General features: G+C 42.3%; 1 protein-coding gene across 1 annotated transcript; it reads left to right on the top strand.

Moving 5' to 3' along the window:
* Window positions 1-1,670: 1,670 nt before the first annotated feature.
* On the top strand, window positions 1,671-27,250 carry LOC142160149 (pancreatic triacylglycerol lipase-like). The gene is made up of 10 exons (XM_075215109.1): window positions 1,671-1,719; window positions 4,399-4,553; window positions 5,828-5,953; window positions 6,905-7,039; window positions 11,327-11,435; window positions 12,147-12,266; window positions 15,553-15,672; window positions 17,947-18,065; window positions 24,217-24,333; window positions 27,141-27,250. Exons 1-9 carry the CDS (start codon window positions 1,671-1,673, stop codon window positions 24,325-24,327), a joined length of 1,044 nt encoding a protein of 347 aa, XP_075071210.1. The 3' UTR covers window positions 24,328-24,333; window positions 27,141-27,250.
* Window positions 27,251-27,672: the final 422 nt, after the last annotated feature.

Below are 27,672 nucleotides of genomic sequence, written 5' to 3'. Positions count from 1 at the left end.
TAGACTGGACAGTGCAAAAGCCAGACTGAAGGGAGTCAATGACAGAGTCACGAGAAAGTGAATAAGATGGTTGAAGACAAGTCGGTAAATCATTTTTGAACCTGTGGGGAGCAGAGAAATTGTCAGTTGGAGAGAGAGGAATGGTCAATAAAGGTTTCCTGTGAATAGGGGAATTAAGAGCATGTTTGAAGGTGGAGGAGAAGACACTGGTGGAGAAGGAAAGGTTAAAGAGGCAGCAAGGTGCTATCGAGCATTGGGAAGAGAGAGCAGAGGAGAGTGAGGAGCTCAGACTCAGTTACAGGAGGGAAGGTACTGAGGGTGTCAGACTGAGAGGCCGGGGGAGGTGAATCCAGCGAGAGGAGATTTTATGGGGATGCAGTAAATTTTGTCTTTAATACCATACCTTGTTTTCAACCATATATTTTACTCCTGCTACAGGGCAGATGTAAGTAGCAGATGATTGTGATGATCAACATGACATAGTTTATAAATACATACCGTACTTTGTTTACAAAATCACCTGTATGCGTCTCAGCAGCTCTCACAGAACACCTGTATGCTCTGTACTATGCATTGAATATTGAATCATTATTTTTATTATGTAAAATAATTTGTGCAAAATAAACAAAGAAAATACGTATTATATTTAAAAATTAATTTTTTTATATATTGAAATGTTAGAAGTTTTTATTTTATTTTATGATCAAATAAAAGTGCATTCTTAAGTGCAATTTTCCCATACACACGTGTATATATTTCATTCTGCGCTTTGTGTCTGCCGATTATACAGAGCGCGTTTCCAGCCTGATAGAAATCATAATGTCTCTTAAGAAACACTTTGATGTGAATACAAGAGGAACGGGTGATTTACGTCTAAGTTGTGTTCGGACTTGAGTCAGGCCCCTGATGTTTGTGTCACTGACTTCTGTTGTACCAGAGCTGGATCTTTTCCACATTAAAGAATTTCTGCAAAAAACATACAGTGCACTTATCCAACATCTGCCACAGTAACAGATATATTAATAGAATATAGGATAAATGCTCTTAATTATTAATTGTGCTGAAGGACGTACAGCAGTATACTGCCTGACTCCTCCCATCTGTACATGAGTCTATGTATACTGACTCCTCCCATCTGTACATGAGTCTATATACTGACTCCTCCCATCTGCACATGAGTCTATATACTGACTCCTCCCATCTGTACATGAGTCTATATACTGACTCCTCCCATCTGTACATGAGTCTATATACTGACTCCTCCCATCCGTACATGAGTCTATATATACAGTGCAATGTTCTTATTAATGTGCAGCTGACAGTGAGTCTGCAGGGGTGAAGGTGAGTGTGAATAATGAGCACACACAGTGATATCACACTTAATTCAGTATAATGTATCATAGTGTTTACTCTATTCAGTATAATGTATCACTGTGTGTACTCTATTCAGTATAATGTATCAATGTGTGTACTCTATTCAGTGTAATGTATCACAATGTGTACTCTATTCAGCGTAATGTATCATAGTGTTTACTCTATTCAGTATAATGTATCACAGTGTGTACTCTATTCAGTATAATGTATCACAGTGTGTACTCTATTCAGTATAATGTATCACAATGTGTAGTTTATTCCGTGTGATCACTGTGTTTCTATTCTGTTTCCTATAGATGTTACTTATCTGGACGGTTGGTATTTTCTTGCTTGGTGCTGTGAAAGGTAGAACAATATATTTTTTACTTCTGTGCATCTTTTTTTCTTTAAAAACTATGTAAATAGCTTACACAGGGAGGGCAATACAGAAATACATTATTTTAATAAAAGTGTTTTATGTGTTAGAGCCGCAAACAAATGGTACTCCCACTGGATGCAGTACCACAGTTACAAAGTGACTAATCTCAGGTTCCAGGTAATCCCATCCAATACGAGGCACTTCCTGAGTTATTGATAAGTGAACAGTGTTACCTCAGCAGCCGGGAATAAGCTCAAGCCTGTTCCTGAGTATCTATCACAAAATTATATATGGTCAATGGTTATGAGCTTTGCTACATAAACATTAATAATGGTGGAAGTATTTTCTACTTAAGCTTCACTTCCACCTCTAAATATTGGGCCAAATTTGGAAATGAATCTTAATTTGCATGTAGACAATTGAGTGGGAGGCACATGACATTTAATAAATGTCTCGTTGTCTGTAAATTAATTAGATATCTGTACAAAACATAACATTGTTCACTAAGCTGCAGTGTCGTTAATTCCATCTGGTAAATTGTAAGCTCACAGACCAAGGGGCCCATATATCGAGGTAGCGGTGATAAGGATGATTTTTATTATCACTGCTCATATATCCTGCCACAGCAAAAATAATCTACCCAAAGTGGCCAAAATGTGTTTTGCTTTTTTTATTTAAATAAACAAGAAATTGAACTAACAGTAAATGTGTGTATTATTTTTTCTAACCCCCATCTTGAAATACTTTGTGGTTCTGGTTTTGGCACAAATCTACGTCTCCAAACCATCAGAAAGCAGAATTCTACAGACAGGTTTTCATAATAAAATCTGCACTTGAAAATGATAATTCTTTTCTTGCTCTGGCATTTGGCATCATCTGGAATAAAATGCATAAAATGTTTAGAAACTATGTAGGTAGCCAAACAAGGCATGTCATTCTGTATACGAGACAACCTACAGTATCAAATAAGGGTACCGCTGAGTTTAATGATGTCAGGATGGGGTAGATCTGGCCATTATAATCCCCCCCCCTCTCACACACATCTCCGGACTTCTCCTGGAATGTCCGGGAGACTGACAACCAGTTATCCTGAACTCCCAGGAGAGCAGGACGAGGGGACCCTGTGACATTATTCACCACAAATCACATTATTTTGGCTCTAGCACAATGACATAATCATTATAAACATTTTTATTTTTAATTCTCTAAAAGCCCATCTCTTTTTTAAAGCTTTCCTTATCCCTGATAATACTACTCACACTAATACACTCTCACAGCCGCACTCTGAGCCACACTCGCACCTCTTGTCTCAGCTGTGCCCTCTTCTGGGGCAGGCTGGGCTAGGAAGCAGAGGGGCATCTACCCCCTGGGCCGGTCCCATAGTGGGCTACCTTAGGCTGGGTCACTGGGCCATCTTCATTTTTCCTTTAAATTGTTCCTAATAGGCTGCAGAGTCGAGTTTTGCCCCCTGGGCTAAAATTTGCCAGCCCTCCCTGGCCCTCTTCCCTTTAGAATGTAAGTTCTCTAATGAGCAGGGTCCTTCCTACCCTTTGTTTTCATGTCTGCATTTATTTTATCTGCCTTGTTTTATGTATTTCCTCTTTTCTCTACTGTATGGCGCTGTGAAGCACTGTGGAGCTTTACAAATCTACAATCATAATAGTTATAATAATAATAATCATTGCATTGCATCTCGGTGCAGGGCTAAAACGACACAATATAGTGCATCACGTCTTCCACCGCAGTACTGTAACGCTTGCTGGCTTTGTAAAATACACCCCCTTCCAGTGACAGCAGGTGAGGCAGTTTAGGAGCGAGTTGCAGCCTCACTTAGAGTGGACAGGGCTGAGCAGTGCTGGCTCCAGGTATAGAGCCATCACACCTTTTTAAGATTTCGGTTTCCCAAGTTTTGTGTAACGCCATCTTGTCCATGGACCCGGAACAGCAGACGACGCAGTCCCAGGCTTCCTGAGAATCCTGGGAGTGAGATTTGGGTGGTTGTCATGTGGTACATGTACAGAGCGATTCCCACCATTAGGGATACCCCAAGAAGGGAGAAGGAGCAGGTCCATGGCAGCTGCCATGAGAGGATATTGTATGTTAAAAAAGGGGGAGAGAAGAAAGAGAGAGCCCCTAATAACCAAGAGTCCCCACAAGCCAAGAGGGTCTACATAAGAAAGAAGGCTCTGCACCCTGCAAGTGGGTTTAGTGGCTAAAAGCCATGTGAAAGCAAGTGTGACTATAACCTGAATGTGGGAGATGTTTTACAGGCATTAAAGTGAGGAGAAGTAAAAGGGGAGAGACCCTCATTTAACGAGCCCCTTGAGAAATACCCCATAGAGAGGGGAGTCACTGCATGCCTACAGAGGAGTCCTATGGATGGAGTTCCCACAGTTTAAGCCCTGCGATTGGAGGAAAGTAACCCTTAAGTGAGGAGAGTGCTTTTCGCCCTTCCTTAAATGTGCCCCTAAAACTTCTTATAAATTACAGCACAGGATTTGAATTCTGAACACTGTCTCCAATAGTGAGGCTGTGAGCTGAGTATGAGCTTAGCTATCTTACAGACTTATAATAATGCAGGAATAATAACATAGTCTATAATTATAATGTTTTTGCCCTGTTCTCACATGAAACAGGTAATGATTGTGTTTTGTCCTGATTTTAAGGTACCGAGGTTTGCTTCGACAGACTCGGCTGCTTTTCTGATGCCGCACCTTATTCGGGAACTGTAGAACGACCCTTTACAAGATTACCATCGACCCCGGAGCAGATTAACACACGCTTCCTGCTATTCACCAGGGATAATCAGAACAGCTACCAGGTGAGACTCCCCAACACACACACACCCATCAGACACCCCCACAGACACTTACATCCAATTGTCGAACATGTACAAAAACTTTTTATTTTATATGTTGTGAATGCAATTGCTTTGAAGCGTCATTTAAGCCGTTTTTAATTCTTTCCTCTAACACCTGCAAATGAAACTCCTTTTTCAGCCATATCCGTCACTTTGAATCCGTACACAATGGCGGAGAGTGCACAGGGCCAACGTTTGTACAACCTCCCATCACGTCTCTTTATAGCAGCAGCTGCATACATTCACTTTCGCTAAAGTACACAAAGATACACTACGCAAACGAGCATATGTCACTCGGAATCAGGTCCTTCATCATCACATCTGTGTGTCCGACATTATCAGAGAGCAGCAGAATTATTTCTAGGTAACGTGTTTCCCGATAAGATATCAGACAACTGTATGATTCCCTCTATAGATGTATTGTACCCGAACACTGTTCTGCAGAGTTTACAGCCTCACATTCATTATATAACATACACTAAACCTAATTATTGCTGTGTAAAGAGCAGCCTGGGGGTGATTATCATGTGTTGGGAAATAGTGAATAATGCAACAATATCTTAAGTTACAAAAATAGATTCTGCAAATATTGTTCTTATAATTATAGACCAAAAAAAACAAAAAAAAAAACCCCAATCGGTTGTGACAGGGATACCTTCAACATGACGCTCACAATGTAACACTTCTCATTTATTTATCATTGTCAGGATGGCAAACAATGTTCAATCCAGTTATCTGTTATCTTCTAGCACTAATCTACCATAGTTCAACCTCTGTATTAGATCAGCTTAGGTTGTCCAGAATTGAGAGCCCCACCCACAAGCCTTTTAAGCCCTAAGCTCCTCCCCAGCTCTAGCATGACTGACAGATGTCAAGCCCATATCTTCCTCCTCCTGACCCCTCCCACCTCCCCTAGATAACGACAATAAGAACCGGTGCTCCGCTATACCTGTCCACAAGGCCTCATTGCAGCCACAATCTGCAGCCTGCTAGCGGTGAGTCTGCTAAACACAAGAGGTAGGTCACTCACTTTGACACATATTCCTCCCCCTACTGGAACTTAGTCATCTGATGCGGACCCTGCGGGGACGGAGGATATTTAGTGAATGTTTGTCATTATTTCTAAGCTGGGCCGGCTGCTAAGAGTAAAGCTGGACATGTTTGTATCTAGTTTATTTGTTACCTTATTAAATGAGCCTGTACATAGTTTAACTTGTATAACTCTTTTCCTGCAGGTGATCAGCGCTGTTGACCCTTCCACCATCTCCTCATCTAATTTCCGTACATCCAGGAAAACCCGCTTTCTGATCCATGGCTATACGGCCAGTGGAGATTCCGGCTGGCTGCCCGACATGTGCAGGGTATGAAGAGCTTATTCCTGGTTGACGTTAGACGTCCATCTGAGTTTTCACTGCCTTCCAAATAGACACAACTAAAGCTGGGTACACACTGAAGAATTGCTCAGACCGACGTGTCAAAAGATTATACCTATGACTGAAGGTCCGATCAGTCTGACGGTTCATGCATACACACTGACACGATTTACCTTCAGATCTGTGCTCTTCACCTGGTCCTTCATCTGGTCCTCTAGTACGGAGAATGACAGCTCAATATTCATTCATTCACTACTGTCACATTGTCACACTGATTAAAACCGCCTTGTTATAGCTATCCACGTGTCCTAACGTATTTCGTTAGCTTCTGTGACTCTGAAACGAAATATTCTGTCTCAGAACGAACAAATTAATTATTCCTTCTACAGCAATCTCTACATTTATTCACTCGGACATTCATCGCTAACATCGGCTGAAAAGAGCCCGACTCTGTAAACTCTATGGAGATCGTCAGCACGAGTGCATACACACTACATGATCGTTAGGTGATTGGTCGGAAAAAATTGAATGGGACGACCAACCAAATGAGGCGACAATCGTCCATTTGGGCAGACTTTCGACCATCGTGTCACTACACACACTGACGCGACTTTTGAACGAGCAGTCGTATGCCGGCTGGTTGAGCCGATTATTGGACAAAAACCCTGTAGTGTGTACCCAGCTTAAGATCATAACGGCTCTGTCTTCTAATGTTCCAGCTCTGTGAGTGGGCACACATATTGTCATACAACACAGGTTATATACAATCACTAAACTCACAATACAACACAGGTTATATACAGTCTTGACACAGCAGAGAATATGTGAGATAGAGCCAGTGATGTCCACATACATGAAGTTTCTCCATAATACTGTACGTGTCATCACCACGTGTTCATGATATATAACGGTGTATTATTATGTTATGTTTTCCTCCAGACACTGTTCCAGGTTGAAGACTCAAACTGCATTTGCGTGGACTGGAGCGGTGGATCCCGTGTTCTGTACTCACAGGCGTCTAATAACATCCGTGTGGTGGGGGCAGAAGTGGCCTATTTTGTAGACAGTCTATCGGTAATGATAACCGAGAAATAGTTCTCTGACTACTCTGTCTTCATAGTCTTAGAGAACTGATTCCTAAGCTAGAGTCACAATACAGATCTGTTATCACACAATTGTGCTCATCGCTACAAATACCGGGGCTGTCAGTTCTTCTTATATGATCGATGTCGCTCCTACGTAAATGGCAGCAGAGCTACATACACAGGATCACTGTGATTGGCAGGAACTAGAAACAGTGGGTACACATAAATCTATTTAAAGTACATTTTCACACATCTATGTAGGATGTTGGTCACACCGCTATTACTGGTTGTGCAGCTGATTTCTGGCTACTGGTTTCTTGGCTGTTACATACGGTGTCAATGGTTAGGAGATGTCTAAAACACTGAGCTCTCATCCAGTGCTTCTCTCAGTGCTCTCCCCTCGGTGCCACCACATGGAGAGCTGGACACTGGAGGAGAAGCAGCTGACAACCTATTACCTGTGAAGCTCTTAGTTGCTGCATTGATGGACTGGGAGTAGCACTGGGCTGAGAGGTGACACCGTAGTCAATGATGCCCCCTGTGCTTCCGCCAGCCCAACCCCTGCTCCATAAGTAGCAAAGAAAGTCCTATCTCCATCCAGCTCCCCCTATCAACCTGTATAAACTTCTCTTCTACAACTTGCCCAGATTGAAGTGCACATCGGTATCGAACCTGATTTTGTGTTGCTACTCAGTCACTTTGTGCTTTATCAATGACCTCCTGTTAGTACCAGTCACCTCTGCTGGAAGACTTTCTGTAAATAAGTCCTTCCATAGGTCAGCTTTGTCTCCCTGCCTCCAGTTTCACACTGCGGCCTCTTGTTCTAGGATTCCTCTATTTCTTTTTTTTTACATAAACTTTATTTTTGCAAGGTCAAATATCAACATCACCAACAAGCATCAGTAGAGAGAACAAGCATGTACACATCAGTAAAATCATAAAATATAATAAACAAATCGTCGTGAAACAATAATACGGATGGATCATGTTACGTATAAAAAGATTGACCAAGAAATCTTTTTTTTTTAAAGAAGGAAATAAGGGGGAGAACGAAGTGCCAAATGCTACGAGGACGAGGGCAAGAGGCAGAGAGTAGGAAAGAGAGACTATAGCATAGCCGAAAAGAAAAAGAAGAAGAGGAGATGGATTAAAGGGAGAAGGACGGACAAATGGATGTATACTGTCAAGTGAAAGGGGAATAGCGAGAGCCATGGGCTCCACACCTTAGTGAACGGTCTTGACGTCCTATTAATAATGCTGGTCATGTATTCCAGGCGCTGGACCTGCCATACTCTGTTAATAACGGCATGGAGTGATCGTGGAGACTGCTGCCTCCAGTCAGCTGTGATTTGGCAGGTAGCTGCTGACAAGATATGTCTAGCTAGCTTATTCTGATGTCGAGTCGCCGCGGGCGCTCCCAAGGGCAAGAGGAAAAATTTAGGTTCTAATGGTATTGTTATCTGGAGAACCGATTGGATCAAATGTTTAATCTCGGCCCAGAATTTTGTCAATTTGGGACAGGTCCACCATATGTGGATAAAGTTACCCCCGCCAACAACGATCAGAAGAGTCTGGGAGAGTTTTATGACTCCGGGAGGGAACGTAGTACCATCGGTACAATACCTTGTAGACATTCTCTTTTATTTTATCACAAAGTGAACTGGAGGCAGCATTCTCATATATTCTTAGCTCAGAAGGGTTTCCCCCAAGTCACGTTCCCAGGCCTGTTCATGTGAGTCTCTAAGGTCTGGAGAAGGTGGGGCGAGTTCATAGTATAGTGTTGAGATAAGGCCTTTCGTAGAGGACTGGTGGAGACAGAGGTTTTCAAATGTAGTAAGGGGACGAGTAGAGAGGCGAGGTTTAGCTGTGTGGGGAAAATGACGGAGCTGGAGAAGTTGGTAGAAAAATTTAGAGGGAATATCCATTCGAGATTGGATGTCAGTAAACGAGGGGAACACTACCGTGGATGTGAGATCATTTAAGAAACAGACCCCTTGTGAAGTCCACGAGTAAAATACCTTAGGGGAAAGGCCCGGTGCGAAGTCAGAGGAGTTAAATAGAGGTATTAAAGGGGAAGGATGAGGGGAGAGGCCAAATTTCTGAGAGGAAGAGTCCCACACCGCTAGAGAGTGTGTAATGACCGGGTGAAGTGAGACACGCTTTGGACGACGAGCCCGTGGGAGCCATAGGAGAGTGGATAGAGATAGCATATTCAGACTTTCGGCCTCGATCTCGACCCAGACCCTGGAGGGTGTTGAACTACACCACAGAACGCATTGAGCGAAAGGTAGTAGCGTCGGAAATCAGGGATTCCCAGTCCCCCTCCCCGCGGGGCTCTCTGTAAAAGCTTAAAACGGACTCGGGGGCGCTTACCAGACTAGATAAATTTGGATACATGAAAATGGAGAAATTTGAAAACATAGGGGGGAACCCGGATGGGAAGGGTTTGAAAGAGATAAAGGAGCCTAGGGAGTATATTCATCTTGACCGCATTAATACGGCCTATCCAAGAAATGTATAGCTGCGACCACGAGGTAAGATCCAACTTAATTTGATCTAGGGTGCGAGGAAAGTTGGCCTGGAAAAGCTGGTGAAGATGTTTAGTCAAATGTACCCCGAGGTACTTAATTTTTTGAAAACGCCAGTTAAATGGGAAGGAACCTTCTAGTGACACTTTATCTGCTGGGGAAACGTAAAAGTCCAGGACTTCTGTCTTGTCAGTATTGACTTTATATCCCGAAAAGTGGCCATAGAGATCTAGTTCGTCCACGAGAGGGGGAACAGAAAAAAATCGGGTTTGCAATAGTCAACAGGACATCGTCTGCATATAGAGCAATCTTATGAGAAGAACTACCCACCGGAATACCTGATATCTGCTGATTAGCCCGGATTCTAGCTGCTAGTGGCTCTATGATAAGGGCGAAAATGAGCGGAGAGAGGGGGCAGCCCTGTCGTGGGCCATTGGCGATAGCAAAGGGGGCCGAGGTCAGACCATTTGCAGAGACGGGGAGCGGTACAGGACTGAGATGCCAGTCATAAATTTACCAGAGAAGCCCATCGCTCTCAGCACCCCAACCATAAACGACCAGGAGATGCGATCAAACGCTTTCTTAGCATCTAGTGACATAAGAAGGAAGGGGAGCTTACCCTTATGAATAGTGTGGATAAGATCAATTGTTCTCCTAGTGTTGTCCGGGGCTTGACGCCCCGGGATAAATCCCACCTGGTCAGGATGGATGAGGTAAGGGAGGAGGGGATTCAATCTGGAAGCCAGAATTTTTGCATAAATTTTAAGGTCCACATTGAGGAGGGATATTGGTCTATAGCTAGAGTAGAGAGTTGAATCCTTCCCTGGCTTCGGAATGACGATGATGTTAGCTCTGGTAGTGGCCAGATCAAACGTAGCTCCTCCCAAGATTTCATTAAAGAAAGATGTCAAATGTGGATCCAGAGCTGCAACAAACTTCTTATAGTATTGTGGGGTGAAACCGTCAGGGCCTGGAGCTGAGGAGGGTTTCAGGGATTTAATGGCCACGAAAACCTCAGTCAAAGTAATGTCTGCATTTAAGGACTCTAGGTGAGGTAAAGTGAGCTTAGGAAGGGGGGTGGCAGCTAGATATTCGTCTAGAGTCGGCACCAAGTGAGCTCTTTGAGGGGGCGGGACTAAGTTATAAAGAGAGGAATAAAATTCCTGAAACGTCTGAACTATCTCCTTGGGATCATATGTAACTCTGCTCGTTTGTGAGCCATAAATTTTGTCTATGTGACCTAGAGCCATCTTCTTGCGAAGCTTTCTGGCTAACACAGATTCTGCTTTATCTGATTTATCGTAGTACCGTTGCTGTAATTTCTGCATAGTAATAGCAGCCCTATGGGAAAGCAGAGTGCTAAGTTGGCCTTTCAGCGAGGTAATCTGAGTGAGGAGGGCAGGGTCATGAAGAGACTGATGTTGAGAGAGAAGAGATGCAATTTTCCATTCTAAACAAGATACCTCTTCAGTAGCTTTTTTCCTAGAGGCCGCTGTTAGGCTAATCAAGTGACCACGTATAGTGGCTTTGTGTGCTTCCCAAATGATACCTGGGGGGACATCTATAGTTGAGTTATCTTGGAAATAGTTAGAGATTGAGTTGTTGAGATCTAAGAGGGTTGTCTGGTTGAGCAGGAGGGAGTCATCTAGGCGCCACTTTCCCCGGATTCCTCTATTTCTTAAATACTGTTAGTACTTCACCACTGACATCATTAACTATACATATTAATATAATATTTTTGTTACCAGAAAAACTTTGGCTATTCTCCTTCTAATGTCCATCTGATTGGCCACAGTTTGGGGGCACACACGGCTGGAGAGGCTGGAAAGAGGATCAAAGGCCTCGCTAGGATAACAGGTGACTTATCAGGAAAACTACGGAAGGGCAAGGGCTAAATGGGGTGTGGGGAAAAACTGAGAAAAGAAATTAAACATGGGAAATAACAGGAAGTACCCAATGAGCTGAGGGGAACAACTGAAAATAGACAATGAGGTGTAGGGGGAACTGAAAATAGCCAATGAGATGTAGATAGAAATGGAAATAGCCAATGAGATGTAGGGAGAACTGGAAATAGCCAATGAGATGTAGGGAGAACTGGAAATAGCCAATGAGATGTAGGGACAACTGGAAATAGCCAAAGAGATGTGGGGATGATCTGGAAATAGCCAATGAGGGAAGCAGAAGAACTGGAACTACCCGCTGGGTCTGGTAAGAACTTGGGATGAGCTGGAAATAACAGATGATGTCTAGGCAGGGAAGAACCAATTAGATATTGGGAATAAAATTAGGGGTGACCAGTTAAGCCCTTGTAAAGGGAGCTTCTGAATAAGAGAATATCAAGAATGGGAAAAGAAACAAGCAAAGTGATAGAAAAGAGGAATGATGCTTTGAGGAGGGAAATGGAGAAAACTAGTATGGTTACAAAGATAGGTGAGGACACAATATAGGTACTAATGTTTGAGATATAAACTAAAGCTGATTGGCTGCTCACAGCTAGTTACACCTGCAGAGTGATACTGCTGTATATGTCTGGTGGATTCATTCCTTCTGTTGGTTCTCACCCATCAGGTCTGGACCCAGCTGAGCCATACTTCCAGAACACACCCACAGAAGTGAGACTGGATCTGTCGGATGCTGCTCTCGTTGATGTGATCCACACAGACGCTGGTCCTTTCCTTCCTAACTTGGGTTAGTATCTTTTTAGCTATTTTACCTTTGTTGATTGTCTTACTGCTGTGGGGTCCAATTCTGCTTATCTAAAATAACACTAATACTATTATAGAACGGATATTGGTTAACCGCTATGTATGTTATCATATGTTTTATGTAAAATATAAGAGGAAATGCTTCCTGGGCTTAATAAAGTTTTTTTCTGGTATCATTGGAAACTCTCGCCGAGAGGTCGATCTACAGAAGGCTTAGGGCTAGATTTACTAAGCGGCGGGTTTGAAAAAGTGAGGATGTTGCCTATAGAAACCAATCAGATTCTAGCTATCATTTTGTAGAAGGTACTAAATAAATGAAAGCTAGAATGTGATTGGTTGCTATAGGCAACATCCCCACTTTTTCAAACCCGCTGCTTAGTAAATCTAGCCCGTAGTCTCTGTGGAGCTATCCAGCTGCTGTGTCCCAGCTTACGTTGAAAGTCTAAAAGTTCCCATTGTTTCAGTGAGTCTGAACTATATAAACAGCACCTGCAAATTTTAAAGCCTTAAAGATCTGCCTACTGTTACTTTAGTGTCCAGCGCGCACCATTCCTAAATACTGTTACTTTAGTGTCCAGCGCCCTCCATTCCTAAATACTGTTATATTAGTGTCCAGCACCATCCATTCCTAAATACTGATACTTTAGTGTCCAGCGCCCTCCATTCCTAAATACTGTTACTTTAGTGTCCAGCACCCTTCATTCCTAAATACTGTTACTTTAGGTTCCAGCACCCTCCATTCCTAAATACTGTTATATTAGTATCCAGCGCCCACCATTCCTAAATACTGTTACTTTAGGGTCCAGCATCCTCCATTCCTAAATACTGTTTCTTTAGGTTCCAGCACCCTCCATTACTAAATAGTGTTATATTAGTATCCAGCACCCTCCATTCCTAAATACTGATACTTTAGGGTCCAGCATCCTCCATTCTTAAATACTGTTACTTTAGTATCCAGCACCCTCCATTCCTAAATACTGTTATATTAGTATCCAGCACCCTCCATTCCTAAATACTGTTACTTTAGGGTCCAGCATCCTCCATTCCTAAATACTGTTACTTTAGGTTCCAGCACCCTCCATTCCTAAATACTGTTACATTAGTATCCAGCGCCCTCCATTCCTAAATACTGTTATATTAGTATCCAGTGCCCTCCAATCCTAAATACTGTTACTTTAGTGTCCAGCGCCCTCCATTCCTAAATACTGTTATATTAGTGTCCAGCACCCTCCATTCCTAAATACTGATACTTTAGTGTCCAGTGCCCTCCATTCTTAAATACTGTTACTTTAGTGTCCAGCACCCTCCATTCCTAAATACTGTTACTTTAGGTTCCAGCACCCTCCATTCCTAAATACTGTTCTATTAGTATCCAGCGCCCACCATTCCTAAATACTGTTACTTTAGGGTCCAGCATCCTCCATTCCTAAATACTGTTACTTTAGGTTCCAGCACCCTCCATTCCTAAATAGTGTTATATTAGTATCCAGCACCCTCCATTCCTAAATACTAATACTTTAGGGTCCAGCATCCTCCATTCCTAAATACTGTTACTTTAGTATCCAGCACCCTCCATTCCTAAATACTGTTATATTAGTATCCAGCACCCTCCATTCCTAAATACTGTTACTTTAGGGTCCAGCATCCTCCATTCCTAAATACTGTTACTTTAGGGTCCAGCATCCTCCATTCCTAAATACTGTTACTTTAGTGTCCAGCACCCTCCATTCCTAAATACTGTTATATTAGTATCCAGCACCCTCCATTCCTAAATACTGTTACTTTAGGTTCCAGCACCCTCCATTCCTAAATGCTGTTATATTAGTATCCAGCGCACATAATTCCTAAATACTGTTATATTAGTATCCAGCAGCCTCCATTCCTAAATACTGATACTTTAGTGTCCAGTGCCCTTCATTCCTAAATACTGTTACTTTAGTATCCGGCGCGCACCATTCCTAAATACTGTTATATTAGTATCCAGCACCCTCCATTCCTAAATACTGATAGTTTAGTATCCAGCACCCTCCATTCCTAAATACTGTTATATTAGTATGCAGCGCCCTCCATTCCTAAATACTGTTATATTAGTATCCAGCGCCCTCCATTCCTAAATACTGTTACTTTAGGGTCCAGCACCCTCCATTCCTAAATACTGTTACTTTAGGGTCCAGCACCCTCCATTCTTAAAAACTGTTATGTTAGTATCCAGTGCCCTCCATTCCTAAATACCGTTATATTAGTATCCAGCGCCCACCATTCCTAAATACTGTTACTTTAGTGTTCAGCACCCTCCATTCCTAAATACTGTTATGTTAGTATCCAGCGCCCTCCATTCCTAAATACTGTTATATTAGTATCCAGTACCCTCCATTCCTAAATAGTGTTACTTTAGGGTCCAGCACCCTCCATTCTTAAATACTGTTATATTAGTATCCAGCGCCCACCATTCCTAAATACTGTTACTTTAGGGTCCAGCACCCTCCATTCCTAAATACTGTTATATTAGTATCCAGCGTTCACCATTCCTAAATACTGATACTTTAGTGTCCAGCACCCTCCATTCCTAAATACTGATACTTTAGTATCCAGCATCCTCCATTCTTAAATACTGCTATTTTAGTATCTAGCATGCACCATTCCTAAATACTGATACTTTAGTGTCCAGCACCCTCCATTCCTAAGTACTGTTATGTTAGTATCCAGCGCCCTCCATTCCTAAATACTGTTATATTAGTATCCAGCGCCCTCCATTCCTAAATACTGTTATATTAGTATCCAGCGCCCTCCATTCCTAAATACTGTTATATTAGTATCCAGCGTTCTCCATTCCTAAATACTGTTACTTTAGGATCACTTCTTTTCCTTATTTCTATTTGTCTCCTAAAATACTATTGTAGCTCACTCAGCAATATTATGCACAACTTCTCCAATCAGGAAGAGCTAAATTGCCCCCCGTCTATGTCATCTGTGCCCACATTTGTGCAAAATGAGACACATGACTTCTTTTTTGCAACTTTGTAAATGACCCTTTATGTGAATTTCCTGACTGTTATATAAAGCGTCACATTCCCATGGACATCCAGAAATATCTCTGAGGATTGAGCAAAGAGTCTTCATGACTGTGGTTCTCCTTCAGTATAATAGGACTTACAGCAATGGCTCCGTCCTTGCTCTGTATAATACTTGTACAATAAAATCTTCTTTACACATATACAGAACATGTGTCATAATATATAATCTCCTAACATAAAATATGTGTCTTCCAGGCTTTGGAATGAGCCAGGTTATTGGTCATCTGGATTTCTTCCCCAATGGCGGTGTCCAAATGCCTGGATGTGAGCGGAACCGAGAGGTGCCTGACGCTGATGTGGAAGATGTTTGGAGTGGTAAATATTGTCTTTTATTGCAGTCACATCACCCGTGACCCTGATTCTGCCTATATGAGTGCTGTGCAGCCTGTATATACTGCATATATTGGATGATTGTTTTTCCTGAAATTATGGTTGTATAAAAGCTAAGAACATTGTTATCAATGAGCTGTAATAACCGGGCACTAGTGCAATTCCTGAGCTTCTCCTTCAGCAAAGTCTCAGAGTTATGTCACTATCTCTGAACACCAACTGCAAGATGACTGAAACCCCCAACAGGAGGTGCCCAGCAGGGGCGCACGCAGGGGGGGTTTCTGGGTCTCCAGAAACCCCTCCCCTCCGCTAACTAAGTGCCCCACATAGCGGCACTGTACTATACAGTAGCCGCGGCGCTGTCAAAGAAGCGTCCGCGGCGGTGCTGTATAGTCCAGTGTACAGTGTATAGTCCAGTGCTGCCGAAACATGCCCAGCAGGTCTCGTGTGTTTTTGGGGTTTTTTGGGTGGGGGGAAACCCCCCCTAACAATCCTGCATGCGCCCCTGCCCAGACCCCTCATTATTTAACCTGCACTAGACAGATAGAAGCTGATTGTTCATTGGTTGCTGTGATTCAGTTCAAATTTACACCATGGAGCACTGTCAGTAAATAAAGCTCATTGACTTTACTCATTTACAAACATCCTGACCCCCAAAATGTTATGCCGTGCGCAAGAACAAGGTAATAAGTACAAGTGGAAATGTTTTCTACAGCAGAGTTTAACCTGTAGTTTGCCACCTGTTTATCAATGAATCCAATATGGACAGCACGGTGGCTCAGTGGTTAGCACTTCTGCCTCACAGCGCTGGGGTTATGAGTTTGATTCCTGATCATGGCCTTATCTGTGTGGAGTTTGTATGTTCTCCCCGTGCTTGCGTGGGTTTCCTCCGGGTGCTCCGGTTTCCTTCCACACTCCAAAAACATACCAGTAGGTTAATTGGCTGTTATTAAATTGCCCTTAGCCTCTCCCGATCTGTCTGTGTGTATGTTGGAGAATTTAAACCATGCTTGCCAACTCTCCCGGAATGTCTGGGAGACTCCCGCATTTTGCGAGAATTTTCCTAGTGAAGTGGGCAGAATTAGGTCCCAAACGCCGTGATTCCCGATGAATCGCAGTGTTTGGCCCCGCCCCCCGCTGTCAAATGACGCGTTTACGTCATGATGACGCGATTTTGGCCGCCCGCCCCCCTCACACCCACTTCCACTGGCAGGCTCCCGGAAGGTTGGCAAGTATGATTTAAACTGTAAACTCCTATGGGGCAGGGACTGATGTGAGCGAGTTCTCTGTACAGCGCTGTGGAATTAGTGGCGCTATATAAATAGCTGATGATGATGAGATACGGTGAAGGACTACCATTATCTTAGGATCAGTCTGTTTATACAACAAGATAAACGATAGCAACATGGACCAGTCAGGAAGGATCCTTTTAATACATATATACATAGTTGCCCATTCCTTGAGTCCTACTCAGGACAGTAATGTGTCTGCTTCCATAAGGTGCATTCTTGGCAGAGTGGTTCATTAGAATCCAGAAGTGTATTACTTACATGGAGTTGTGGTGTTTTGTGCAGCTATAATGGAGCCAGATGGGAGATATATCTTCAGAGTACAGATATGTTTTCATGACATTAACTGTCCCAATCTCCACTTTGAGCCATGTTTGGTCCTCTTATTTCAACTGTGCCCAATTATAATATAAGCTCTCTCATGAGCAAATCTGCATTTGTTAAGTCTACCTTATATGTCCCTGTTTTATGTTTGTCACTGTTTTTGTATGTCCTGTGTTATGTATGTCCCTATTTTTATATGTCCTGTTTTATGTATGTCCCTATTTTTATATGTCCTGTTTTATGTATGTCCCTATTTGTATATGTCCTGTTTTATGTATGTCCTGTGTTATGTATGTCCCTATTTTTATATGTCCTGTTTTATGTATGTCCCTATTTTTATATGTCCTGTTTTATGTATGTCCTGTGTTATGTATGTCCCTATTTTTATATGTCCTGTTTTATGTATGTCCCTGTTTTATGAATGTCCCTGTTTTATGAATGTCCTGTTTTATGATTGCCCTGTTTTATGATTGTCCTGTGTTATGTATGTCCCTGTTTTATGTATGTCCCTGTTTTATGTACGTCCCTGTTTTATCTATATCCCTGTTATACGTATGTCCTATTTGTCTGGTGCTGTGAGCAGCACTGTGTTACCTTACAATAATAATGATAATAATAATAGTTGGTGTCTGGATTTTCTTTGCAGGAGCCCTTAACATTATCACCTGTAACCACTCTAAGGCCGTCGAGTACTACAGAGACAGTATCACCAACACCAACACCTTCGCCAGCTACCCCTGCACATACTGGAACATCTACCAGACGGTGAGTGTGATACTTCTTACCTGGGAGTTTGTATTACAGATTTCTCCCACTACATCTTTTATTATTATGTCGGGTACTAAGACATCTGGGACTCATTTCATGGTCCACAGTTTGTACGTTAATGTTGTGTGTTTCATCTTTTCATCAATACTCACATTTATATTCTCTGAGCCCATCTGTCAGACACATAGAACAGATCAGCAGGGCCAACAGAACACAACTAAATGAGTTAAAATGGTTTCATGTTTAAATTATACGGATATTAGCGATAAGCAGCATTCTGCAGTCACTTAAAGTACTAATATCTCAAATTCTGCTATTACTGTTAGATGCGTTTTTAGAACCAGACTAATAGAGGTCTTCACCTTTAGCAGCCACCTTTTCAGTAGAACGGATAATGTTTGGAGGTACTTAGATGCCCCTAGGACTTAACTCTAGGGTAGTAGAAGCTTATCAATATAACCATAGCGCAGGGTAGATGAAACCAGAATACTGGAGGCAGGTACTGGGAATAGGCTCAAGGTCGTGGGTCAGTAGCGAGCAGGAAAGCCGAGAGACAGGGTTAAAGGTCAGGGCAGGTTTCAAACACGGGAATTCGAAGAAACTGGCAGAAGTCAAAGGGCACGGGAGTTCAACAAGGTCCAAAAACAAATCAAAAGGTCACAACAGGATATCAGGTCAGAGGATGGTAAGGTATCCACAGGAATAGGAAAGCTGGTCAGCAATTGGTGCAGCACAGAGGATGCTATAACCGGCAGGGAGGCTAAGCCCTCCCTGCTTTAAATATATGGATTAGCCAATCAGAGAGTAGCCACACAGGGGAAATAATCAGCCTTCGAGGGCTGTGACTAATTAATTGACTGAGTCATGCAGGCGCCCAGCTGTCAGATTAGCCCGGCAGCGGCAGTGAAGGAGAAAGCCCTGGTAACATTTGGGACACGGAACCCGGAAGTAATGTCCCGGCTGTCAGGGAAACAGCTGGGACTGGATAGTACAGAACATGTGTATGCAAGTAAGATAAACTATAAAAATGTGTTGTATGTACAGTAAGCATTGAGAACATCCTAATTTATGTATTTACTATTAAAAAAATGGGGGGAAAAATTAAAATTCTGAATAACATTATTCAATGATTATTATCTTTATCAATGATTATAGTATTAAGAATTGTTCATTTATTTTATAAAAAATATATTTTTTTGCATGTGTTCTGGTGGGAATTTATATTGCACATACACATGTGCATATACCGAAGCCTGTTCCGTATGTCTACATACGTCAAGTAACGTTTAGCCGGAGCGTACTTGCACCAAGAATGAAATGGAAACATATATTGGGACCTGCTTGTATTTCAATACAGTCAGAACTACACTCAAGTTCTGCGCTCACTTTTTAAACGCAAGTAGTCGGCCCATAAAGCACAAAGCATGGAACAGCTACATAGTAGGACAGAAAGACTGCCAGTAACATGAGCAGATGTTAGTTGCATAGTACGAGGTGGAGGGTAGTACAGGGCAACAGGGAGCAGCGTGAGGCCGGCCAGTCCCCATTAGCAAGGGTAGAAGAGAGAGGGTTGGAGAAGATGAAATTTGGCAACTAGGATTCACTAGGTGGATAAGATGATGAAGGCAGCAAAACATGAGGAAAGAGGGTCATGCTCATGAGAGCTTACAATCTAGTGTGAGGGGGTAGCTGTATGGGATGATTTAGAAGGATGGCTGGTAAAGTTTAAAACTATTTTTTTGAGGGTGTGTTTGAAGCTTAGAAGACCACTGGATACCCTGATTTAGCATTGTAGTGAGTTCCAAAAGTGTGGAGCAGCATGGGAGAAGTCTGGCGATGGGAGTGAGACAAGGTAGACAGTGGGGAGGTGAAGCAATGGTCGGTAGCAGGACAGGGGGTGTGTGGAGAAAATTAGTTTTGAGATTTAGGGGGGAGACGAGTGGAGGCTTTATAGGTGAGGCTGAGGAATTTGAACTGGATTATATTGAGTATGGGGAACCAGTGTAGTTACTGACAGTAGCGATGAGAGGGGAAGATAAGTGAAGCAGCAGAATTGAGGACACATTGAAATGGGGAGAGGTGGGTGAGGGGAAGCACTGAGAGGTGAAGATTGCAATAATTGAGACATAACAAGAGATTGGGTGAGCGTTTGGATTGTTTCCATTGTGAGGAAGGTTCCGAAACTGGAGATGAGAGGGGATAGGTTAGAGGGACAAGTGGAGAGAGGAGAGGATGAGTGGAGAGCACAAACTACATCCCCTGAGATGGAGGGGTGTATAATAAGGTAGGTAGACTGGAGGTGGATGGTGTAAGACAAGCCTGATGGGAGAGGATATCATTACAGATATACTTGATTATGTAGGTGAGGTGAGTGGAGAATTCAAGGGCGGAGGTGGAAAAGGGGAGGATGATAAAAAGAGTTAAAGGTGGCATAGAACTAACGGGGAAATATACAATAATAATTCCCTGTAGTACAATAAGTCTTGTCACTGCTATGCATTATCTATAAAGATTTAATAACTATTAAGCTTTCACCCAAGACCTACCAGTGGGCTCAGAGCCGTGCTGACATACACCCATGATCCATAAGGTCCACTCCTCACTCGTCAGCTCCTCTCACTTCATGTCAGACAATGTTTGATTATCAGTATTACGTAGAAGAAGGCTTGGGCAATGCATCACTCCCTAGCTATTGAGGAACTACAAGTTCTACAATGATGTGGTGTAGTATAGTTTAGTGCATTAATAGTGTAGTATACAGTGTGTAGTTCGTAAAGCAGTGTAATCTATAGTGAAGTTTATAATGTAGTTTATACATTGTAATTGTATATTGTAGTGTATTATACAGTGTGTAGTTTATATTTTAATGTTTAGTGACATTTGTTATTAGCCTTCATTGATCCCCACCCCAACGATGGCATACCTCTTACCTGCTACCCACAGTAATGCTCCCTGAGCACCTATGGAGAAAGCTCTTGTGCTGATTTTCAGTATTTTCCAACTCTTTATATTTCTTCTCCATAAGATCTGCATCTTGACCCCGTTCCCCACAGTGAATTGATGCAACCACAATATTTCATTGCAGTGGGCGGTCGTTTGGGCAAAACTAAGCGATTTGCAGCAAATGGCGTCATCAAGGCCTCCATCCCGCCCACTTCACAATGACGTGAGCAGGATGCGGGAGAATTGGCCGTTCCCCTGGCGTTCTGGGACACCTACCCAGAATTTGAAAGTGTCCTGGACATTCCAGGATTGTGGGCAATTGACATTTCCTCCACTTACCAAATCATTCACTCCTCTTAGAGTTTTGTCCCTTAACTCTCTAAGAAGTCCTACTTTAAAGCTCTCATTTCCTCACAAACCTCCAATCTGTGTCGCTTCTTTGCCACATTCAACACCCTCTACTACCCTCATCCTCCCCTCATTGCTGTCTGCTCTTGACTTTGCATCCCACTTGAGTCCATACGTCACAACATCTTGTCCTATCAGTCCCCTCTCATACCATTCTCCCCATGCTGTCTGCTCACCCTGTTCACCCTCCCCCACCTCTTGTGAGGCTTCTCTATCCACTGCCGCCCACCCACATTCTCCCTTTTCCCCTGGTCTCTGCGGATGAAGTCTGCACCTATTTCGTTTCCTCTTTCCCCTCCACCTGCTCCCATGCCCCAATCCCTCTCACCACCTTCACTCCCTATCTCCTCAGGCCTGCTACCACCTTGCCCACCTCCTATTCTTCTTCTCTGGAACCTTCCCCTTCGAATATGCCCTTGTTTACCCATGGTCAAAAAACCCTCCTTTGACACTGCCTCTCTCTAAGTAGAGCCTTTGGGTTCAAGTGCTTGAGTGGGTTGTTTATAGCTGTCTCACCTCCTTCTTTTCCTCTCACTTCCTCCTTGACCTACATTAATCTGACTTTCACTATCTTCACTCCAAGGAAACTGCCCTCACCAAAGACAATAATGATCTTCTCACTGCTAAATCTGTGTCACTTATCTATTCTAATCCTTCTCAACCTCTCTCCTACCTTTGATGTCATTGACCACACCCTTCTTTTACAAGCCCTCCATTCGATTGGCTTCCATGATACTGTCTCCTAATTATTTATCTCCTACCTCAGCAACCGCTCCTTTCTGTCTTTACATCTAAATCCAATTCCCCCATCTTCCTTACATGTCAATATTCTGCATAGATCTTGATCTCTTACTCTTTCCCTCTCCCTCTATGCTTGTTGATTTCATCAGCTTTTATGGCCTCCAATATCATCTGTATGCTGATGACATCTAAGTGTATCTCTACACCCCTGCCCTCTCCCTGCTCTCTCATGTCTCCAGTTGCGATATCATTCTAGATTTCCCAGCACATTGAGAAACTTGATGGAGGGAATTCAATTGACCGCTAGGTGTCGCAATGTGTCTCAAGAATAATTGTTTCAATCCCCCCTCCCTTCAGAGTCCCCTCACCTCCCATCTTCCCCCTATCCATTCATGGTACTACACTTTTCACTGTGCCTTAAGTCCGTTGCCTTGGAGTCATCTTAGATTCTTCCCTCTCTTTCACTCCTCACATTCAGTCCCTCTGTAAATCCCGCTGCTTCCACCTCAAGGGTATCTCCAGGACCCAGCCCTTTCTCACCTTGGAAGCAACCAAAACTCTCATTCCTTCCCTCGTAATCTGTTGCCTAGACTGTTGTACCTGCTTCATTTTGGACCTTCCCTACTTCCACCTTGCCCCTCTTCAGTCTATCCTCTGCAGCCTTATTTTCGTCTCTTGTCGCTCTGTCTCTGGTGACCCTCTTTGCTAGTTACTATGCTGGCTCCCTGTCTCCAGCAGAACCAAGTTCTAACCCCTTTGCCAGTCCTCCATTCCTACCTCTCCAACCTCATCTCTACCCACTCTCTTCTGCTCTGCAAGATGTTGCTGGCTGATTACGTGGTGGAATACGTTTCAGAGGATTGTCAGATCCATCTTAGTGTTTGATAGCAGCAGCCAGTATTTTTTATTTTCTGTTGACACTTCATCATCAAAGAAACTAAAACCAACCAGTATTTCTGGAAGATAGCATTGATGGTTGGTAAAAGCCTTTTTGTCTACCATTGCAACGTCTTTGTTTGAGTACACAGACAGTGCATGTAACAAGCAAAGGTCATTCCTTGGAGCTGCAGTTGGTGATGAGCTCTGGAATCAGTATCGCACATAAATGGCAGTAATAACTAGACAAACTTCCTCCAAACTTTGTCACTGTACGATATCCCGCGAGAACCCTGGCTGCTGTGGATTGTACTGGTTGCGGAACAGCCACATCTTGATGGAGTAAATGGCCCGGGCCATCCAGCGAGCCCGATGGATAGCTCCAGGAAATATGAAATGTACTCCACATGGAGGAATGCCTCCCAAGAAAATTATGGTGAGTTACAATAGCTCACGGTAATCATCTCTCGTTTGGAATTTCAGGAGATTTAGAAACATTGTGGATACTGAATATCTCCCATATTATCTATCACTCATTGACATGACTGTAGTGCATTAGGTTACTAATGTTCACTTCTAATTGTTCCTGCAATTATACAGCATTAATAGAAATATTTATAATGCATATTCTTAGCATAAATTGTGTATTGGCAAAGTCACTATGTCTGATATTGTAGAAAATTGTATAACATCAAACTTTGACCATCTTGTGCAGGTTGTAAATATGCACTGAATAAAACAGATTTATCATTCTATGTCAGTACACCAAGTGGAACCAAATGATGGGTTGGAGAAGTATGAAAAACAAAATAAAATTGGCCATTGTAGATCGTATCACCCTACTGTACACTATAGTGTAGTTTATAATTTAGTGTATAGTTTGTGTCACGTCAGGCTTATATGACCTGTATAAAATCTTTGATGTTTTTTTTTAACCTCTGTATTGGTCACTGCACTTAGTGGTGACTTCTAATATCTGTATAATCTACAATACAAAATACTTCATTCTCTCCATAATTTACAGGTTTTTGTATATAGAGTTGTGTTTCAAGAATGTACGTTTACAGGATGCTGTCATACACGATAGAGTGTAAGCTCTTCAGGACAAGAACAACTAAAAGTCATATCCATACATTCCTAAAACTGACATTCTGATACTATTTTATCTATCATTTAACAGGCCGCCTGCAGTTCCTGCTCAAGTGAAGGTTGTGCCCAGATGGGTCACTATGCCGACACCTACCATGGAGTCACCTCTACCAGCCAAGTATTTTACCTCATCACACAGTAATCAATGGTAAATGACAAACCATCAGTACATTGCAGTGAGTAGTAGAGACCGGGACTGGCCTCCCAGTAGAAGCAGAATAATAATAAGTAAAGTGAGGACACGTACAGCTTATCTAAGAATGCACAACACTCGGAAGTCTCTATGTTCTATATTGGGATTGTCTATCTGACTCCCAGGTTCTGTTATTCAAGGTGTTTATTTAGTGGACACCTCCATAGCTCTGTTGCATGATATCTGTTTTTAAATAGGATTTGACCTACTAATAATATATTTATTACCTATATGTATTCATTGCCTGTAGACGTCTCTTCCAGTTACAATACTGAACTGCACGTTTCTGTTATACATGTATGAAATATATTAACCCGAATGTTTGGGGATTAGGGAGTTCTGGATAACAGGTATTCGTGTTCAGTTATCCATGGCAGCCATATTCCTTCCTGCTAGGTAGAGACAGGATAAATAACTGTCACCAAATAGTATATAATGCAGCCCCCCTCTTCCCCTGCTTATTTTCCTGTCTCTAGTTAGGTAGGTCAGATAGTATTTTATTGTTTTCTGTAGTGTGCAGGGACTTACCTCCTGTGTGGGTCGTGGCGGAGCACCATGTCTGGTGTAAGCTGAGGGCTGGGTTGGCTATCCGGAGAACTCCAGTCTGCTATCGTTGTGGGCTAATCTGGTTTGTAATTCAAACTGAACACCAGTACTCTGACATGGGGTCTCTGCTCATACCGTGTCAAAGGTCAAAGGGCACCAAGATGGAGGACCAGGCAGGAATACTTGTAGCGTTCCCAGTATAAATCAATCAGCCAACTGTCACCCACTCTGTATAAGCCCTAACTTACAGGTGCCTTAGTGTGTCCTGCATTACTTTTTGTTGCTATCTGTAAGTAATATACTTTCTAGTCAGTACGTGTAGATTCTGTGGAAGGGAAGAAGGAGATAAACTTAGAACAAAGTAAACTCTGTGTAGCCTGTGATAAACCTTCTGAAGGGGTATTTTGGACATTGTATAGTTCTCACACTAAAGGGAAGAATCGGCTCCCTGAGCAGTTTAAGGAACCTATAAACAGGATGTCTCTTATGACCAAGGAGGATGTATGTGTTAAGCAAGGCTTTAAAAAGAACACGAAATTTGCTCTGACAGTATGGAATTTGCAGATAGATGCTCTCAGAGTGGGTTTCTTTGTGCAATTTAGGAGACTCCTTTAGTAATGAATCTGACACAATCTAGACACTTAGGTTGTTTAGTCCAGATAATGTGAAAATGTTGTTCAAACACATGTACAAGTCTATGGTGATGAACGAAGAAACAACTTCCACAGAGGCTCAGAAATAGCTTTTTGAAGATCACAGTAAAAGGGAGAGTTTTCCCTGTACATCAAGTGGTGAATTAACTTATACATAAGGAATGAGCACAGGTGAAAATACGTCAGTCTGACTCAAAGAGAATAGACCGTACAGTATGTTTCCCTTCAGTGATGATGAAAGCAGATGCAGCTATAGCTAGTATGTGGGCCAGAACTAGTGTCTCTCTTGAATTGGTTGTCGTCTAAGGGCCGATAGAACGATGGATCATCTAGGATGACATCGAGGTCAGTCCATGACCTCAGTAACCTGTGCATTCTTGTGGGGAGAGACATACTACAGATGCCCAACAGAAGGTTAGCTTGCAGGTCCTGTGTTGAGGTTATGTATAGTGGCATAGTGCAGGTCCAGGTAAACACCTTGCAGAACAAGGTATCCATCAGAACAAAGGTGTATGAGATCCTGGCACATCAACTACTTGCTGGGTAGGTGGCATACGGAATCTCCATCTGATCTACTAACTCAGTGGGATCACAAACAGATTTCTCTGAATCCTATCTGACTGCCAAGAACCACCAAAGAGTCTCTCAGCTGGTGGCAAAGTCCAAAATAAACGAGAAGAGTAGTGTTACTTCTAAAATCAGAGTGGATAATACTCATAATGGACTCCAGGGTCACGGGCTGGGGATGATCCCACCTTCTGGCACAAATAGCTCAAGGGACATAGTTATAGATAAAGCTTCATGTAGATGTCTGAGGGCCTGATTCATTAAGGAAAGTTAAGTAAAAAAATTGAGTAAGTTTTCTCCTGGACAAAATTATGTTACAATACAAGGGGTGCAAATTATTTTTCTATTTTGCACATAAGTTAAATACTGTCAGTTTTTTCATGTAGCACACAAGTACTTGATAACTTATTTGTACACTGAAATTTAAAGTTGATATTTGTTAGCTAGATAGTTGTGAGGGTGCATTAGTGTGAAAAGTGTTATCTGGGATAAGGTCACCTCTAAAAAATAGATTTAGGGTTGAGGGTTTTCAAAGAGCATCTAAAGATTTGAAGGTTGTGGGAAAGTCTGATTGGGTGTGGTAGGGAATTCCATAAGTGGGGAGCAGTGTGGGAGCAGTCTTGTATGCGGGAGTCAGAGGTGGTTACCAGAGATGAGACAAGGCGCAGTATAGTAGTATTTTGATATTAGATTTGAGATGTATTAAGGGGTAGTGTTTCTGAGGACTTTGTAGGTAAGGGTGAGTAATATGAATTTGATTCTGGAGGACACAGGGAGCCAGTGTAGGGATTTGCAAATATCTGTATAACCAGTGAGTTCTGATGTCATCCCTTATAATTAGTGATCCCTGATGTCATCACCTCAGTGCTCATTAGGTAATACTTGTGTATTATAAGACATACCTCGTCTTTGTGTGACATAGATAAAAGGACACTCCTCAGTGACAAGTGCATTATCACATATATTATTGATGTTTTTCATTATATTTATTTTCAGATACATTTACATCTTCAGAAGTCATCGGACACCACGTTCCAGCAGCTAAATCCAACCAGGCAATGTGTGAATGTTACATGTGACGTATAATAAAGGCTTCATTTGGAAAACTCGTGTTTCTGTTTGTACTAAATGTTTCTTACCCCACTCTCACATATATTATACACAACATTGTGTTCTTCCTGATTGGTGTATATTGCAGTTACCTGAGCTTGAGAAATGTTTAAACCCGTTTATGTCAGCTCATATGTTATCCACAGGTGACTGCGAGTTGGAAAAATACTAAAACGAAATTCCTAAAATGTGAGAGTGTTTGTGGTGCTTGGAATAAGAGTTTGAGTCAGTCTGCATGTAATAATACGTTTATCAGAACAAGACAAGGTAAAATACAATGTCACAAAAACCAGCAAACAAAATGCAAATAACAAAACAATGTAACATAAGTTATATATACATCAAAGCAACAATGTATCTTATCTGGAGGTCAACACAGGCTGAGTTACTTATAGTAAAGTTGGTAACTGTCAATAGG

The sequence above is a fragment of the Mixophyes fleayi genome, chromosome 6, assembly GCF_038048845.1.
Source record: "Mixophyes fleayi isolate aMixFle1 chromosome 6, aMixFle1.hap1, whole genome shotgun sequence".
In the NCBI taxonomy this organism is placed as follows: Eukaryota; Metazoa; Chordata; class Amphibia; order Anura; family Limnodynastidae; genus Mixophyes; species Mixophyes fleayi.
Note: the sequence above shows the minus strand (reverse complement) of the source record. Positions and strands in the feature narration are given on the sequence as shown.